The 19,916-nt window shown below is 36.4% G+C and overlaps 1 protein-coding gene across 4 annotated transcripts in view; it reads right to left on the reverse strand.

The window, feature by feature from the left end:
- Positions 1-19,916, reverse strand: part of SHISAL1 (shisa like 1) — a 78,533-nt gene that overhangs the window by 41,243 nt on the left and 17,374 nt on the right. For all 4 annotated transcript variants that reach the window (XM_071733280.1, XM_071733277.1, XM_071733278.1 and 1 more), the window contains exon 2: positions 2,474-2,572. In XM_071733280.1, the coding sequence (XP_071589381.1) occupies positions 2,474-2,543 (70 nt within the window). In that variant the 5' untranslated portion in view covers positions 2,544-2,572. The remainder of the gene's footprint in view (positions 1-2,473; positions 2,573-19,916) is intronic.

The following is a 19,916-nucleotide window of genomic DNA, read 5'->3' on the forward strand; positions in this document are numbered from 1 at the left end:
TTTCCGTGTGGACATATAATCTGTCAATTATCTGCTTGTTAATAGAAGCCTTGCTGTCATCCCTGTTTTCACAAATGTGTTTCATTCCAGTAAATTAATATAAGCATCAATATTATTGCAAAGCAGATCTGAGTGAGCAGTCAGACAGGGTACCCTTCTGGCACACCTGTGTGCTCTGCCTCCCTTTATTATCCATTCCTTGTGCATCTGTACAACTTGTGAGTGTTCACAATTCCTAAAATTGCATGGCATTGTGACCTTAATAGCACTGAAATAAAACCAGTCTGAAGTTTCAGTATTCTCAATTAATTTTCATCCTTTCTTAAAATGGAACCACAGCATACATACTCTGAACTGAAGAATTTCTTTTCAGTGTTACTTGTCCCTGCCCTGAAAGCATTTTGCTCACATTAGGCAACTGTGTCTCCTTCCTGACCACACAAATACAGCTACCAAATGTCATCCTCATTCTAAGCCACGACTGCACCTCTGCTCCAGTACCACTCCTCTTGCTTCTCTCTTTGTCTGACACAAGGAAGAGCAGGCTCTGAGAAGAGCTGCTCAGGAACTTTTCTGTTTCATTGCATTCATTCTGCCTGTGGAGCTGGTGAATGCTGCACTTCCCGTTGTTAAGTGGAGTTTTCAGCCATGCATACAGATTGCAGAAATGTATTATTAAGATTGTTAACCTTAGTATGTCACAGGCTTCGAAGTAAAACACTCTTACACAAGTCTGTAAATCGAGGCAACTCAAAAGGATTCTTGCCATTAAATTTTCATTTCAGCTCAGTTTAAAATTTAAGTTCATAGCATTCCGGTGGGAGCAGCACCCTTTTTTCCCCTCAGTCATTCTCACTGCATAAAACAAGTAGTTTTCCTTTATGGAAGCTGACCTGTCTTGGACAAAAAAAAGCAAAATAACAAACCACTCGTGCTGGCTGCAAAATTTTAAATATCATACTGTAAAATGTGTGTGAATTAGCAAAGACCTAAACTCACTCCTACAGATGTTAGTAATGAAATACTCCAAAGAGCAGAGTTAGGCTGGCATGAAAGGCTTGTGATGGCATCTGATTAAGCCTGTTCTCAGAAAATACTAATAGCCAAAGAACAACAAGAAGATTAGATGTACATTTACAAAGACCATAGTTTTTTGATGTTAAAAGATAAATAATGCAAGAAGTAAAAGTTACACGTAATTAGTTTCAAATAGAAACATTGTACTTCAAAGGCAGTACTTCCCTTCTAAGAGAAAAAGTATTAGAACACTATGTCTGGGTTAAAGGGAATAAGTGTGTTTATGTACCAGTGGCTGACTACTTCTATTTGCACATATGGTGTAATAAAAATATCTCATTCAACTGGAACACAGGTATTTATAGCATCTTAAGGAAAACAGTTGGAGAAGTGGGATCTCGGGAAGTGTCTAGTAGAAGTCCCCTCTAAAGAGTGGTAAAGGTATGAAAATTTAACAAAAATCAACAGAAGAGAATGGAGCAGCTTGAAAAGTCTGATGATGTTTGGTAACTGGGATACATTCACAGAAGTCTTCTTAAATAACTGGCTTCATTCATGCACTGGGAAAATAGCTTTCTGAAATTACTTTAACCTGGAAAGCAACAAAGAAGCTGCTACAAACCCTGTGCCTGATCGTTGTGCATAGGAGGAGGGTAGGTACATACTAGGGATGCACTGCTATACATAGTGGTATCAGTGGAAGGACTCTGAAGGAAAATAGTGTTTTAAAATTAAGCAGAGAAGTAGTCTAGTTGATAACAAAACACAGCATAACATAGCATAGCACAACATTTGTTAGGAAAGGGACTGTTTCAGTTATAGCTAAATAATGAACTGTCATTAGCAAGAATCAACTTGAACACTTGGCAAACAAGCAATGAGGCTGTGGGCAACAAAACACACATTAAATTAATTGATGAGGATCTAACACTGCACATTACAGACATTACAAAGGCAGAGTAGTAACAACTGTTATTGAAGCCCAAGAAGACTTTCAGATGTATAATGTCTGGTAGAGTTTTATGTATAGTGGCTAGGGATGGGATTCAGTAGAAGGGAATAAGAAGCAGTTATGGAAAAAAAATATTTTGGGACTAAATAGTACTTTAAGAATGGAGGACAAAAGAGGTTGTTAAAAACTGGTACAATCAAATCTATTTGGACTAAGCACATTATAAATTATTATTTTAATTCTCGCTAATTATTACAGAAAACTTCAATGCCACAAATAACTCCTGAAAAACAAATACAACTAAGAACCATAGCATTCAACTAATGCTCAGTCTAACAGCTGACAGATTTCTGCTCAATTCCCTTCTGTGTGTGTTAGCAACAAACAGCTTGAGCAGGAGAAAAATTAACAATCCGTTTGATCTTGTTTGTTTTGGAGGAACCTAGTATTAAATTACAACTAATTTTTCCCAGTGAAAAGATAAATTGAAGGTATAAAAGTTACCTGCTGACAAGAGTAATGAAAGCAGAACCATCAGCACATTCAAGGACTGTTGACCACAACTTGTCATCATTGGCTTTCATTGGTCCATTAGAGAATTACCTGTTGACAAAACACAACACTGTTAACTCTCTGTTTCATCCCACTTTGATTGTTCAAACTTTTACTTCCCTACAAAGCTTTAGTAAAATGACATGGTTTTACACAATAAGAAAAAAAATAATAATATTTTTTTCTTAGAAGTAAAATAAATTCTATTTTCTACTATTTCATTAAAATTCCTTTCTCATTGCACCATGAATGTATAGAGCTTTTTACACACTTTTCATTAACCCGGAGTAGAGATGAATAATATAAAGTCTTTACTGGCTATTAACACCTCCCCTGTAATCTAAATTCAACAAAACTCAACTTGTTTTACTGTCATGAAAATGAGCCCTTGGATTATACCTGTAAGGACTTCTAGAAGGATATAAACAACATAAACTGTCTGCTTTGAAAATCAAAGTCAATCTGTTTTACCCCATTAGAGGGTGCAGTCGTTCAGAAAGTGGGTCAAGCTACTGAGATAGTTGGAAATACTGCAAAAAATGGCATTTCATTAGAACCAGAGCATTTCATGGGACTGTTATTCCTTGTTTTCCTAGAAATGAGGGCGAGATGTGATGGAGTTTGGCTGGCAAACGCCATCAAAAGGCTAATCTAGTTTTTTGCAGACTGGTGTCCCCAAATACATCTTATCTTTACATGCATTCAACATGTAAACACATGTTGAGCTGCACATTCTACAGCTCGAGCAGAAGCTCTGTCCCAGTGGGAACATTGCTGCCAACACTAGTAGGAATGTCTGGTACCCTATCCTATTGTCACATCCTAAAGCAGACTAATGCTGGACATATAAGGTCTTCAGTGTCCTGAACTCACGTTAAAATTAGAGAATAATAAAGGAGTAACTTCTTGGTTTGTACAACAGTACCTGGAGCTTGGGTTGTAAACCAAAAAGCCTACATGGTGCTACTGAAAGCTGGTGTGGAGGGTCTAATTCTTGGATTACTAAAAAAAAAACAAAACAAAACCCAAAAAACAAACAAGCAAAAAATATATATATATGTAAAAAATTACAAAAATTACACTGCTTCTGGCAGCTCAAGAGCAACATGATGCCAAGTCCTCATGAAATCAGTGGTTTATCATGTAAATACTAGGTAGTTCACTAAGAGGTGTCTCCTACAATCACATTGAAATCCCAAGACAACTGCCCCTGTGTGTAACAAAAAAGGGAGGGGGTGAAAAATGAACATTTTCATGAATTAGTAAATTCTGAGAAACACCTGTGAGCACAGGAGAAGAGATGTCGTGCTCTCTACAAAGGGTTTAGTGACAAAAGATTTCTTACTAACAAAAAATGCTGTAAGAAGAAGATTTCTAAGACCTAATAGAATATGAAAAACAACAGATCACAAACCTAAAAATCAGTGAAACTTCCATGCAAGGAATCATGATAGTGTGTGCTGTCATCTGCAAGGACATTAACATCCAAAACAATACATTTGTAGCTTAAAAATATGTCAGTTCTTCCAAGGGGAAAACAATTAAAAACCGTAGCACCATAAGGGAAAAAGTGCAGGAAATTATGAATGCTAATTAAAAATATTTCAAGGCATCAGTCTTGTTTGAAAAAGCCCCCAATTTTTTTCAGAAGGAATGTAATTTTTATTAAAACATCAATCAGACAAAGTTAGAATTGCATAAAAAGGAATAATACTGAATATAAGCCAGGAGTTCAGTTAAATAACAAAAAACAGATACAAAGAACAAGCTGTTGCTAAATTTTTAAGATTAAAAGGAGTACGATTTTTTCCTGAGTAAAACAAAGCTGCAGGAATTCTCATAGTGAGGCATTACTAGAGAGAAATCTTGGCTTTCATAACAGTTAATTAAAAAGAGATCAATACATGATTCTGCTGTCTATCTGGGAAGAAAATTATGCTTGGTAGAGGAGAGTCTATTAAAATATTTCCATATTTCCATGCAATTTGATCAGGAATTCAGAATGATGGGGAAGGAAACAACCAAACAAAAAGCATATCAGTTATGGAAGACTATGTCAGACTGGAAATAAGACTAAAAAGTTTTTTTGAAAGAAGGTAATTTTTTTTTTTTTTAAAGTACAGTCTTGTTAGTGGTTGACTATATACAGTCTTACTGGTAATTTTTTTAATCATTAGTTTATGTAGAAACCTAGAAGCTCTCCAGGGAGGGGAAGATTTATTCAATTAGGTCCAATAGAACTGGCAACAATGAAACTGGCATTTTAATCCAAGTCTTGTATTTTATGAAGTGACAGCTGGGAAAATGAGAGCCAGGGACTAGAATACAAGAGCACCACATCAAAGGCCAGGAGAGTGACAGAATCCATGTGCATGTATACATATATACATATTTGTGATAACAGGGAAATGTTTTTTTATGCTGATACAGTGATCATTGGACTGCACATGACAATTTTTAGGAGGACAGAGATACAACTAACCACTCACTGCTTGACCACTTTGAATTTTATTTTAAGTGCTGTTGCCTTACTAAAGCAGCCATTTAGTGCAGTATCATGAGGATATCTGAGCTATTAGAGATCTCTCAGCCAGGTGGAAGAGATGGACAGAACAGGTGGCATGCTATAAGAAAGGTACTAGATTGTACACAGTATTTTCTAATGTCAGTCCACAAAACAGAGGTAAAAACCCCAAGGTGATTAGCAGTGATCCAATTGAATAACTTTTTATGGTTATTATTACTGAAGACTGAAAAGGCACTTTAGAAAATCACAATTAAAGGAAAGAGGAAAGGTAGATTTGGTTGTAGCTTCTTACTTATATTTTAATGTGGCCCTGCAGGCTGAGAGATTAGGTTTTCGTTCTCATTTTGTAAATCAGCAATTAGAAGGATGGTCTGATGCACCAATTTTCATTCTTAATGCATCATTTAAGTTAATTTGTGGTTACTGTGGAGAGAAGGAGAACACCCATCCTTTTCCATGTCATTTGAGCCTCACACCACCTCCCTCCTTCTGGTAGCAATCACAAGCATCTCTGGAGCTACATCATAAAGGACACTACAGAAATCATTAAGAAATCAGTTCTAGAGGCTTTGTTTTCACTCTGGGTGTCAACATGTCTACAAGCTGAAGAAATGGTCCCTTCTCATGTTTTTGAGGTGTCTTGCTATCTTTTCACAGAATAAGGGTTATTTAGGAATATGGCTTTCCCATGCAGAAGATGCAACAATGAATGATGCAAAGAGAGCAATATTCCAAGGAAAGGTCCTGAAATGTTTTGATCAAGGAGAAGAGAGGACATGAATATGAGACAGGGTACCCACAGCAGGTGGGTGGTTTTTTGCTTCTGCTATTAAAGAGCCTGCAATTGCACTGTAACTTCTAATCTCACCATCACTACAGAAACTGAACTCATTTGCCTCTATTGCCCCCCCTCACCTTGGACTTTAGGTGCAAGGACCAGATATATGTAATCAGATCATTACACCAGATTTTACTTTTTTTCCTACACACCATGACATCTTAGCTCTTATTTTGCTGCTGTGTACATTGCTTTGGTTATCCTCATAGTTTTATCAAGCTGTCTTTTCTTAAAGGGAATCAGTGAATCATTGGAAAGAAAATCTGCCAAGAGAAATAACCATTTCATGTGGCAAGATTTTTATGTAGAAATAATTTCCCCTGACTTTGAAGGAAAATAAAAGCTATGTTTAAAAGAGATGTTTGAAAAACATTGCACATTTTTCATTTTTTGGTTATTAGAAAGAACAAAAGCAAGAGAATTTATCAAGTACATGAGCACTGCTTCACAAGTTAGTCTTCTGTATAGAATAACAGAAAATAAGGCAATTCAGAAGATCATTTAATCCATCTTTGTGTCACAGGATTAAGTACGTCTAAACCATTCTTAGTAGAAGTTCACAGAATCTTTACCACTAGAGGGTTTTTTCCAGCCTTCTCAGGCTATTCCCTTCCAGTGTTTCTCTAACCTCATGGCTAGAAAGTTTTTCCTATATCTAACTTGCAGCTTTTTTGCTTTGCTTCAAGCTCATCCTATCCCCAGTGAAACTGGATAATAATTTACCTACACATGCATTGGTTACACCTCTCTTTGCATTTGTCATTAATGAATGCAAGGAAGAAGTACTATCATTTCTTCACTCAGCCCTTCCTTAGGATAACTTCCACATCTTCCAATCTTTCCTTAAAAAACCTATTAAAAATACCCCCTCTTAAATCTGGCTTTGCACTTTCTGGTAAGGCTACATGTTTCACTTCAGTGTCACTTTGGTTTCAGTTGTTTATATTTTTGTGCCCAGAAGGTCCTAATAAATCCCCCAATAGCTGCCAACTTTTCCAGAGTAAATAAGACTACAGCACTGCAGAAGTGAAGAGAGCCACGGAGCTTCTGCTAATTCTCACAGTTAGTGAAAAGGTACATAGGTATAGAACTGTTACACCAAGATAGGTACCTCTACATATAGATCTAATCATGTAGGTACCATGTGGTACATAACTGGGGACGACTCCCTCTTTTCATACCAATGTGCAGCAGGGTTTCCAATCTCAGTAAGTATAAGTGACCTCGCCCTGGGAAATCAGGAGCTGCAGTGATGGGCTTCCCTTCATTTCCTCCTTTCCCTTGGGGCATGGTCATCTTTCAGTTATGATTAAATGAGACCTAGAAAAGCTCTGATTTCCATAATAGCTTATTCCCCAACCTCGTTCAGGAAAAACACCATCACTAATCTCAGTTTTGCTGCACTTCTATGCTGTTGGAACAAGAAGGATGACCAGAAGGTAAATAGCCTCCTCTCAACCTATTTGCTCATCTGAAGACAGCTCTGATTGCATTGTAACAGCACTAAGGGGATGAATAACGTAGCTGAGACAATCACAGTGACTGAGAAAGCTGTTTAAAATTAAATGGCAAAGAGAAGGCTGTGATCCAACCCAAACTTCTGATCCATCTCTGTTCACTTATATTAAAATAGACTCAAAAATGCATGTAGTATGAGCTCATGAAGGCTGTTACAAAGACATTTGTCTTACTCTGAAGACAACATTCTAACTGGCATGAAAGAAAATCTGCTCATTATGAAAACATAGTTTCATACTACCATAACCTCAAGGAAATGTTTTATGAAAAACAGGTACCAGTTTTCATTTGACAGCTGTCTTAACCAAAATGATTGACACAACCTATCAACTGGAACTCCTGGTAGAAAACCTTCTAGTTTTAGTGCAGCGTTAACATTACTCACTGTCTCTTCCCTAAAAACATCTTTTCACACATATGCTTGAAGCTCCACATGTGTAAGTCCCTACATGACTGCAGACATAGCATTACATAGACTTTAACATAGGGTTAAAGATGAGGAAATTTTTGCTACACGTGGTCATGAAATTGTTCCCTCTAATTTTTAAAACTTAAAATATTAACTACTTTGTTTTAGTTTGACCCCCTGCGTTTATTTTCCCCAGCTATTCTCCAAACAATTACGAAGAGACAATATGCAGGAATCATAAAAAATGATTAAGTACAGCCTGAAGACCATCTTCTGAACGTCAAGCTGTGTATAGCTGTTATTAGCAGGTCAAGAAACTTGTGTATGCCACAACTATAAAGTATCAAACCTCTCATTAATTTCCTGCTTCTTTTACTTCTTTTCCCTTTCACCAGCTCACTGGGCAGCTATTGCAACATATCCTGTACCTACACCCCAAAACACACACCATACACGTGCAAATTGGAGGTGAATTTTAGAAGTTTTTACTGTGACAATGAAGTGCTTTGCACAGTAGAATATGATGCAAAAGTAACACCTTCCTTTATTACAAGATAATTCATTATAGAGAATCAGTGGTACATTAAGCTCTTTTAATCACAAAATTTAAATGATGAGGAACTTCCCTAACACATCATAAAATCATTGACTGCCAAATTCCTTACTGTAGCAAAACTAAAGATATTAATATAATATAGCTGTAGTGCAAATAAACTTTAATCAATTTCTCAGTGCAATTAGCTATGTAATTACATTTGGTAGGTAGGATAAATATTTGATTTCCTAAATTTATTGCTGGTGAAGGTCAGAAAAATTTAGGTTCTCACCTGTCCTACAACTGGCCCTTCACTGTATATATTAGATGTCATTTTGCAAAAATATACTTTAATTACTTCGGGGAGACAGGCATCTATAAAAAAATAAAACCCAAAATAACAGCTGCAGTTCTGATGATTTACTGACACCAATAACTTACTTCAGGTCCAAGTTAGTGGCAAGTTTCTCACTTCTCATAAGCAAAACTCCTTCTTCAGCCAAGAGCTGCAACCTTCCCTAATGTTCCAAATACAACTTAGTTCTATTAAGAGACTGAAATAGCTGCATAGTCTCATTTGCATTTACTGTATTAGCATGAATGCAGGCAGCTGACTAAGATTTGGTTTAGTCATCCAGAATCCTTATTTTTAATGAACTAAACTCAGTTCAGTTGTATACCTGTCAAAGAAGGCAGCTGAATCCTTTTGTGAAACCAACTTCAAAGCTTAACCAGCTGTGTGAGCTGAAGTGAGTCTTTCATTAATGAATTAACAAATAACTCTAGTAAAAACTAATCTACTCATGAAAAAAAAACCAATCAGAAACAACCAAGTTTTGCCTCTGAAATAATGAATGCTCCTGGTGTCCCAGGAGTCAGGCAGGAATGATAAAGTTTTGTAAACATTTTCTAAGAGACCTTGAGACTGGACAGGATTAATTTTAAAGTGATTACAGAACTTTATTATTAATCAAGTTATGATTTCAGCTTTTAAGAAATCCAAAGCTTTTCTCCAGGGAAACTTATGTTTGTGATTTTGAGCTACTTTCAGTTCAGAAGCAGAGCAAATGTACTTTAATTTAAACTATTATAATTTCCAAGTCGTAGATGAATCATGTAAATTCTTCTAGTTTATTTGAAAGAGTTTCTCTGTGTAATTTTAAAGATGTCATTGAGACATAAAAAGTTGTGAAAGCAAAATTAGAGGTTTTATAACAGGGATGTTTAAAAAATCTCCCAAATCTAATAGACAAATATCGCTCATCTCTATATTACAGCATAGCTCTAAATCCTGAGAAAATGCACATCTATAAACACAGCATTAAATCTGGCTGTTTTATTTTTATTATCCATTTGAGAAAAAAAGTAATATATCAACAATTTATCTAGTGAAAAATGTGTCAGTAAATTTTTGGCTTCAATCTGTTACCAGATATATATATTCATGTGTATATATATAAAAATTAAGAACTACCTGTAATCTCTATGGAAACATTTTTGATACATTTCCCTTTCAAAACTGCCTCTTTTGAAAAATAAAGCTTCCTGTGAAAAGTCTGTTGACATCTAAATTTTATTTCATTCTCACATTCTTGAACATCATTAAACATCTCTATCTCAACAGATTGGTTTATAACCCTTTCACCACGCTGGGTTTCTAAGCATTTCAAAGAACTATTTTGCTTAAAATTATAAAAAATATAAGTTAAGCAAAAGTTGAAGAGGATTCAGAAAAAGGGATCAACTTAAACACGTAAAATTCAAAGGAATTAATAATTTTAATAAATATTTTTTCCTCTTTACATCAAATTGAGAAAAAATATTTGCTTTTACAAATACAAATTAAAATTCCAATATTTTACAAGCAAATTAAAAAATTCCAAGACCCTGTATGGGTACCAAGCTCTACTTTAACTCTGGCTAACTACTAGGCATAAATCCTTGCAAAGTTATTACCCTAAGCATGTCCTGCCTAGTGCTTTCCAAAAGGCTCTAAAAGGCTTTTCTGGCCAGCCAATATTGAAATGATAACTTGCGTTGCTGCTCAAAAATGTCACTATGCTATTTAACACATTTTAAAACCAGGACACACTGCAATGGGAAAACCAGCTAATTTTGCTGGCACAGTCAGCTGAGCCAGGAAAGGGTGCAACCCCTGATTAATGTAGAACTGTTGGAAGAAGCTGTTGTGGTTAAACTAGCAAAGATTTATTTTTTTTTTTCCTCCATAGGAATTCTTTTACTATGCCAACACTATGTGTAGCTTATCTGACATAGATGGATCTGCACTACAAATATTTTGGCAGCATTATTCCAACTTTCCTAAGGAAAAACATCTCAACTTGCACTGCAAGCCAGTTCTAAATGTGAACTGAAAGCACACTTGCTGTCCTAGTGCAGACCTTCCTGGAGGATCATCTACACTGTGAAGAAATGCACATTCCTTCCAGCATTTAAATTGGTTCATCTAGAACCAGCCCAACTGTCCCTATACTACTGTGTTGATTTACCCTTAGTGCTGGTAGCAAAAAGGCTTATGGTAAATCAAATGGACCAGGAAGTTATCAGGGGCAAACAGGCAAAATTTTGCATGTAACCTACCACATCTGCCCTAGTTGTTTTGCTTCTTGGATGGGTTGGCTCTTGTATTTGTTCAAAGGTTGGTTCTTATATTTGTTCTTCTTCACTTTCGAAATCTGAAACAAGCCATCAGTGTTTCCCTAAGAGACAAGTAACTCTTTGGGTTCTAGGAAACATTTTGGTCAAATCTTGCTCACCCTCTCATTAAAGACAATGATGAAAACACACAGGCAAGTAAACTGGGAAAGAACCAGTCCTCCCCTTAAAACATTTGTGATAGTATATTCAAATATTTCATTTACTGAAATGTTTCTCACTGACATCAGAGATGATGGCTGTGCTTAAAACAGACTCAAACAGGATAAGGAGTTGTCACTTCACCAGCTGAGGGAAAAGGAAACTGTGTAGGAGCCTTGAACCAGCAAATGTTAGAGAGAAAAATTATCTTGTAGAAGGAAGGAGTAACTTTTTTTCACTTGTTCTTTTGCCCCTTTGCTGTTACACACACCAGCCCCACAATGCAGCAGAAAATGGCATTTGCCATTGCTATGCACTTAGAGAACACATGAAACAGCTGATTTTAAGAGCACATGCCTGTGCTACTGCAATCAGCCTAGCTAATAGCCATTCTAATTAAAAACCTGAAGTTGTGGAGCCCCAAGAACACTGAACTGCTAACAAGAACTTCAGTTTGAGATCCACAAAGCAGCAGAACCAAGAAAAATGCTCCTGAATTCTTTGTCCTTTCCTCTGAGGCAGAAATACTCGCAGGGCAAAAGGATGGGCAATTTTTAGTAGTCAGAACAGCAGGTGTGGAGGTTGCCAAGCAGAAGGAAAAAAGGCATGCAGAGCAACAGAAGAGTGGCTTTCACCAATCAGTTTATTTATTTAATTATTTATTGGGGGGGGCATGGAATGGAGGGAATGAACATGTGTTTTTTTAACTCAGAAATCGGGTAAAATAAAGCTGTGCTGATAATTGTGACATCACAGATCCCAACCTTTGCTTCACACACTTTGTTTTAGAGGATTTAGTGCTATTTTATGTCTAGCTTGAGGTTTCTGCTGATTTTTTGCTTTGCACAGGGGTAGGTGTGAGAAAAGCTACTTGAACAGACTTAACAGTATTCCACAGAAACCCTGTTTCTTGAACTCACATAGATTAAGCATTGAACTCCCCCTCCTCATTGAACCCAGTGGAGTTGAGCAAAAATACAGGAAGGTACGAGAAGCATTAATTGCAGATTAAAACTATAATTAATTTAGAAGTGGCTTCCTTTGTTTAATATTTATTTGCATATGCTCAGTGAGCAGGCATAGATCATAGCCACAGAGTGTACACCTTAGTGTTCCAAGTACTACAATAGTACCCACAAAACCAAGTTACAATCCACTGACATCAATACTATATTTCACTTCAGACAGCCATATACCTAAGAAATTACTACCTGTAACACCAGCCATTTGTATGTCTATAGTTACAGAGCACAGAGCACAATCTGTACACAAGAGATGCTGGACATATGCCCAAAAGCCTCATGAATAGGCACAGAGGGAGTGAAGCTCAGCTCACCCCTGAAACAGGTTCTGGCATGGTATTCTGGGTCATTCCTGTGCAAAGCTGGCACTGCATGCAATCTGTATGTACCTGTCTACATACCTACTAGAATAGCACTTTGTTGGAAATTCCAGTATTGATAGGGATGTTAAATTTTTAGACAGTGAAGCTTAAAAGTTGTGTCAGGGGAGGTTAAGGTTGGATATTAGAAAGAATTTCTTTATGGAGAGGGTGATCAGACATTGGAATGGGCTGCCCAGGGAAGTAGTGGATTCTCCATCCCTGGAGATATTAAAAAAGAGACTGGATGTGGCACTCAGTGCCATGGTCTGGTCGCTGCAGCGGTAGTGGATCAAGGGCTGGACCTGATGATCTCAGAGGTCCCTTCCAACCCAGCCAATTCTATGATTCTATGATTTTAAGTGCCACTATGAAGACTGATGAATATGCTTGTTTCAGTCATAGTGCCAAGTCCCATTGGATCCAGTTGGGTGCAAAATTATGTGACTACTCAAACAGCTTTTGCTGTCAACTATACTTGAAACGCAATTGCACCCGTGCTTGGCACATATGCAAATCTGGTAGGAAATCATGGGCTCACACTATATACTGGAGACTATAGAAAAATAACCCCACATCCCAACCAACAATAAACCACCTTGAAACAGGCTCACGACAACAAAGCAAGTGACTGAGGTATTACCACCCCCATGGATGTGTCAGCCCCTGACCTGACGGTTGTGCTCTACAGTGGGAAACAAAGTATTCCTAAAAAAACATTTGCTCATCTCACTGTAAGCCAGCATTATGTTTCTAGTTTCATCACCCTTCTAAATCCAACTTACCCCAGCAGGCACGTAACAGTAAGAACCTTATAATTTGCAGATGGAATGTTCACTGAGTATTCATAATACAAGCATGACCCAGCCATGTAGTTTTATGCAGTTCAACTGGTTTAGACTATGTAAGTTTCCTCTATGTAGAGAAGGGCATTTATTTGTTCTGATTAAGTTTCAGGGTAAAATACCACCTTTACTGAGGTCAATTCTTTTGCCTCAAATACTACAGGAACAGCTTTTTACGTCAGATGCTCACATCCATAGTAACAAAACACAACTTGCCTTCCAGTTGCAATATCCAAATAGTTCCAGTTGACAGAACTTTCTGAAATGATTCCTCTGGCAGTGACATTCATTTCATATTTACCTCATAGCCAAACATACACAACAACATCAGTGGGACATTTGAAGTCCAACTCATTAATATGTTAGGAAGAAATTCTGATATTTATCACATATGTCAGAAAGCAAAGATATTACTAGCAAGCAATATTACAGTCATGCAGTCCATTTGTCCTTCCAAATATTTTAGAGTCCAAACAAAATTTTAAAAAGATAAATGGAGAGGTGGTACTATTTCTGTTTTTCAGTAAGGAAGCTGATGCCCAGATCAAAAGGGAAGAATATGTCAGATTTGATAACTGTGTATCACATTCCTAGGTCTACTGTCTTAAACAGGAAATACTGATTCATATGCCATGCTCCTGGGAACACTGACCAGGTTAGGAAAAAAAGAAACAAAAAACAAACTAAAAAGGAACAGACCCACTACCCCCAACAGCCCCACAACTTATGAGAATATAAACTTACTTGATGTTTAAGTTATTTTCATAAAGTTTACATACAAAAGATAGCATAGCTAGGTAATTTAATGGTACTATTTAGTATTGGTCAGCTTGAAGTCATAAGCCATAATGATGCCTTCTGTACCAGTAAAGTTGTGAAGTGGAAGTCAGAAGTCTAATTTACAACTTTCTGACAGAAACTCAGTGTTTGCCACTCTACCTTTGAGATACTCCTACAAAGTCTCTGACCCAGAGAACTTGAAAGAGAATTATTTAACCTGTGTATAATTAAACATATGCCTCAACTTACAGAAAGATTTTGATTAAAGGGTACAGGACCAATATCACTTTAAATCATCCTTGCAGAAAACAAGCTTGGATATCTTTGAAGGGTCATAATTAACCTCTATGTTTAGAGATAGTGAGGAACCAGACACAAGCTGGACTTATTAAAGAAAACAAATAAAAATGGTATGGTTTTAAACCATAAGAATTATTTTTAAAACGAGATGCTTTGTTTCTGGAAATTCTGGCTGAATAACTACATTTCCTCTCTGCAATAATACCACATTATATGCATTACCTCATCAAAATCTTTGTGAAGAATCCTTTATTGGCACAGCCAAGTTTCTCCCAGTCTGGTCCCAATGATCTATTCTTTTGGGCATTTCAGCAATATGAAATTAATTATGCTTGTTAAGTGACAATTTTATTATCCTATAATACAGACAGTTGTAGCTATTTTGCTTGAATGGGCAACACAGTAAACTTATTATAAAACCCGACTATAAAATATATGACAAAAAAAAATCCTAAATGCTACAGCATCTAAAGGGGGGGACAACACAATATGCATGCAAATTTTATGAGCAGAATGTTATTTTAATCCTAATATCTCAATGCATACTCAAAGTCTGTTGCCAAATATTGTATCTATTGTAAGGAAATATTTTTACCCTCTTGTCTAATAGAAAAAGTAATACTTTTGGCAGACAACAGAGATGCTTATTCTGCAGTGATTTTCTTTACATTAACCTTTGATGCCCACTATGTATTTAGTAGTATGAATGAAGTCATATACTCCAGACAATCAATTGTGTTTTGGGACAATAAATTCTATCCAATTATTTTCCAATTATGAAATCTTTAGAACACAAATGTAGCTGAACTGAATCCAATGGAGTCTGAGACGAGCAGAGGGGCTTTTTATATTTAAGATTAACCTACTTCAGATGCAGGTTTCAAAAGAGAATCCAATATACCTGCAAATAAAGAAGTTTGATATAGAGAAAGAAGGATTAAAATCTGCCTTCCTTATTCTACCTGGGATGATAACTCACAGAAACATCTCTGAAAAACTCTGGGGGGAAAACTCTGAGACTACTATTTCAGGAGGCAAATGAGGAGACATGATAGAAATTTTTAACTGAAACAGTGACAAAGTAATGGAAAATTGGATAATCCAAGCAAGGAAATAGGAACCAGATGCAGAAGTGATTTCTTCCCTACTGTATAACCTCATTCTATTTCTCTTTCTATGGTGGAAATAGAAATTACCAGATGACTTCTGAAGAACCCTTCCTGTTCTTGAATTTCATTCTGCTTTATAAAGTTGCCTCTAAAATCCTTCTCTACCTTCTCATCATAGACACATGATATAAATTCACTGATACTGCAGCATGCTGGGGTGTAATTTGTGACATCCAGTTATCAACTGCGATTCCTGTCCTGTTTAGGCACCTCAACAATCATAAAGGAGGCTTCCAGCCTTTTCCAAAAGCTTTGGAAATCAAAAAGCCAGTGCATCAGCTGTTGTAGCTACTGTAGGCTTAAACATATCCATAAGTGGAACTTTTAATTAAGTCATCAAGATGTTTTGCTTTAAGAAAATAATCTAGATCTGTAGTTATAACAAAATGTAGCAAATAAGCACAACCCTCCTAAGAAGGCCTTTCAATTCGAGGTCTTTCACACACCAATGTAATTTATTCTTATTTAGCATCTTGTCCATCCTGCACTAATACAGTGGGAAAATATTTAATTGTCCTGGCCACAATACCAAAAAAATTCTAAGCACTACTATACTGATTACAGGAAATTATCTGCCCAAGGAATGGCTTACATAGCTTTTCAAAAGACAAAATGACACCTTAATCCATGCACGTGAATTTTGAGGCTTTCTCCTGCTTCTTCTTTCCATTGAGACACTTCTTAACATTGCTGTCTCATCTTAAAATGTGTATGTATGAAACACTTAATCACAGTAGAAATAAAAATTTAGACTAAGCAGTGGAACTGCAACATGGTTTGGTTTTTGTTTGATACATTGTTGGGGTTTTTTTTCTCCCAAGTAGCATTAAACCTTGCTGTAACTCCTGGAATCATCCATGCTTTAAGCTTACTGACCAGGCTGGGACCACTATCATGTGCAAAATTCATGGGCGTGGATTAAGATAGTTAAGTTCAGCTCTGTTATTTTAACCCAGCTGTCTGAATTCCTGTCACATATAGTTTAATTCATAAGAATTTCCAAAAATTCTTGTTCTCAAGAAGTCTTCTTTGAGAAAAAGATCTGATTTCCCACCTGTTTATGGTGTAAATCAAAATACAGTTTGATTATTCTGCATGCACACACACAAAAGCTTTAAAACAAGAATAATAATTTACAAAGTCAGCTAAAAATGGCTAATTTTTAAAATGGGAAATGCTACATATTCTAGATGCACCCACTAGAGAAGAACAGGAGAAAAAAAATCAACAAACTTTTATTCTACAAAGATCCAAATGCTTATTTAATTTCTAATTTATAGAGCAAGAGAAACACACACTGTCCTGGGTCAAATGAAACATTCTGCGTTGATTTAGCAGTTACAGGGTTTTTCCATCCTTGAAAAGGAAGAAAAAGTCTCCGTTCAACTCTATTTAATGTTGCTCTCATTCCTCATACAATGATACTTTAATTTTTTTGTATAGTCACCAACTCAGAAATTTAATTTTAATGCTGACTTCATTACACTGAAGTCATTGACAGAAGTTTCAGTACAAGAACACAAATTGGAAGTTTTGATTCTTAACACTGGATTTTTAGAGGCATTTCAGTAGGTTAGGAGAGGCTAAAGTAAAATTCCTACAGAAAATGTGTCTGCCATACCAGTCAGGGTCAAATCCAGTTTTGCTTCTCTAGAACAGACTGTTAAGTATTTGAAAGTGGACATGAGCAGAAGAGTTTTTAGAGGTAACTTTTGCATAAATCTTTTTCATTAGAGGCTTAAAATGTTTTGAAGAAAAAAATTATTCCTGAAAACTTTTAATGTAATTACCATAACAGTGAATTAATATACAACTATTTCTTTATTTCTATAAATGCCTGATCTTCTCTGCAGTTCTTATCAATGTGGATATCTTTTAGGTCAATGACTTCTGTTGATTAATTGTAAATAAATAGTCAATGCTATCAGATCAATTTAACATTCTTTTATTTCTGCATTACAAAAGGGCTGATCTTCCCTTGCTGTAACACTCCTCGTTTTTTATGCCCTTTTGCATCCCACTTTCCAATAAACAGTTTCAATATTTTCAGTGTTCTCTCTGGAACAAGTCTCATATGACTTATCATGGGAAAAATACAGGAGAAACTCAAGAGTCCTTGATTAGGAAGCTAGAATTATCTTTTAATAAGGTTTGGATCATAATGCATGTTTCAAAGATGCACTCACAAAATGAAACAGCAGTTGATTTGAAAAAGTAAAGAAATTGTTTCAAATTTTTTAGATTAGAGGGATGTTTACATATATTAAAAATTCAGTTTTCTTTGAGAAGGTACATCACAGTAGTTCAGAAACCCTATCAATTTTAAACATCTATCAGTGAATAGCAAAAAGTCAGTTTAAAGGGGGCCTTGTTCTTAATCTGATGTACTTCTAGCTAAGAACTACTTATTCTTACAGGATGCTTTTAGGTAGTATCATTTTTCCCTCCACTACTGTCTTTACATCAATTGTATACTGAAAATACCAAACAAAAAGGATAAAACTGAAATTTATTGCTCATAAGCTTTAAGCACAGAAACTTCTGAAGACAATTCTGAACAGATGAATTTCCAAAGCAAGTAATGCACTTCATTATCTTTCTCATATTACAAGGTAATTAGCAGTAATTGGGAAGACCCCTCTAGCTTACAGAAATATCTTTCAGTCTAGAAAGAGGACTCACCTTGACTTACAGCACCACTTAAAAAAAATCACACTTAAAAAAACCACTTCTCAGGCAATCAGGCTTGCAGCTTGAAACTGCAACACCGTAGGAACCAAGTTCCACTTAATTCTTCTTGAAGAGGTTCATAAGCAGGCAAGGCATCAGCACTATCACTGCTTTCCAAGGTCATAAACGTTGCCACAAAGGGGCTCTTCAAATGAAACTGCTGCCAAATATGCTCAGAGATGAGACCAAAGTTCATCTGAAGAAGTGGTAATGTTCTTCAGGGAAGTCAAGAGGTAGCAACAAGAACATAAACATCACAGTTTGCTTCCTTGCAAGACACATTTGATAATTAATATAGGTAAGAGTTGCAAAAACACACATCTCAGAAATGCTGATGAATATGAAAGAGTAAGCTTATTTGTTTATCTAGTAGAAAAATACCTGGGACTGTCAGGTAGATAAAGCAAGCCATGAAGAAATCCAGAAGGGATCGTTTGTTAAAGTAAGCAGAAAGGAAAACTGGCTAAGAATGAAGACAAATATGACAATCAATGTTTACAACAAGCAATGAGAAAAACTAAATAAGCAACATAAGTGATAGCAATACATAAATTTCTGAGCTAAAGATCTCTTACTGACTGCTAAATCCATGCAATACAAGACGAATTAGATTCACTTAAGAATAGACCTGTGGGGATATCAGCTCCATGAACTTAAAACAAGTTGATAATAAATAAGGCAATGCCTCAATTCTAGCTGTATAATACAGCAAGTTCAGTAGAATATCTACATGAAGGGCTAACAAAGCATTTGCAATTAAAATTATTAATTTAAAAATCTAGGCAGTCATATGGGTGTGACTCCTCAGACATTTTCAAACTTTGTGTGGGAACAGAGTGATCAGAATACTTTTTGAAAGCCAGTTATTATTAAAGAGGCAGCTATCCCACAGAAGTACATATACAAGGTTGAGAGCAAATCAGTGCTTGAGAGTGCTGGCAGTTTACCCAGGACAAACAACAGAACCCAAACACTTAGAGGTGAAGAAGAACACAAGCCAACTGAATTTAGTTTTACCCAGCATATGAGACTGTCAGTGGGTCTCTGAAACTTCTAAGATTAAAAAAAAAAAAAAAACACCAAGAACATTAGGGAAGCTTCCATCTTGGTCTCCTAACAAGGGACCATCCCTTAAATAGGGACATCACAATCAACCATCTTTTCTCCAGCCAGCCTCCCCAGTGCACTTGAGGCAGTAGGCACCAGGAAAGCAGTGTATCAAGAAAGGGACAGAAAAACAGAAGAGGGAGCCAGCTAGATGTGCAATACATAAAAACAAAACCTCCTTGATCAGTGGGGCCTCCTACATCATGTCTCCTGGCTACAAAGGCAGGTTCTAAGCATGTGAAGAAGTTTCTGGTGAAGCATGAACAGAGGCAGACAAGGGAAAATGTGCATGCGTGTGCATTTAAGAGAGACAATGCAATACAAGAAGCCTAAAAGTTATTCAGTTTTAATACAAACAGTTACATAATGGGCACTACAGCAAAAGCATTTCCACTCCAATGGATCTATTGACCTGTCAACACTACACCATGGCATCTAA

The sequence above is a fragment of the Heliangelus exortis genome, chromosome 1 (genome assembly GCF_036169615.1).
Source record: "Heliangelus exortis chromosome 1, bHelExo1.hap1, whole genome shotgun sequence".
NCBI classification, from domain to species: domain Eukaryota; kingdom Metazoa; phylum Chordata; class Aves; order Apodiformes; family Trochilidae; genus Heliangelus; species Heliangelus exortis.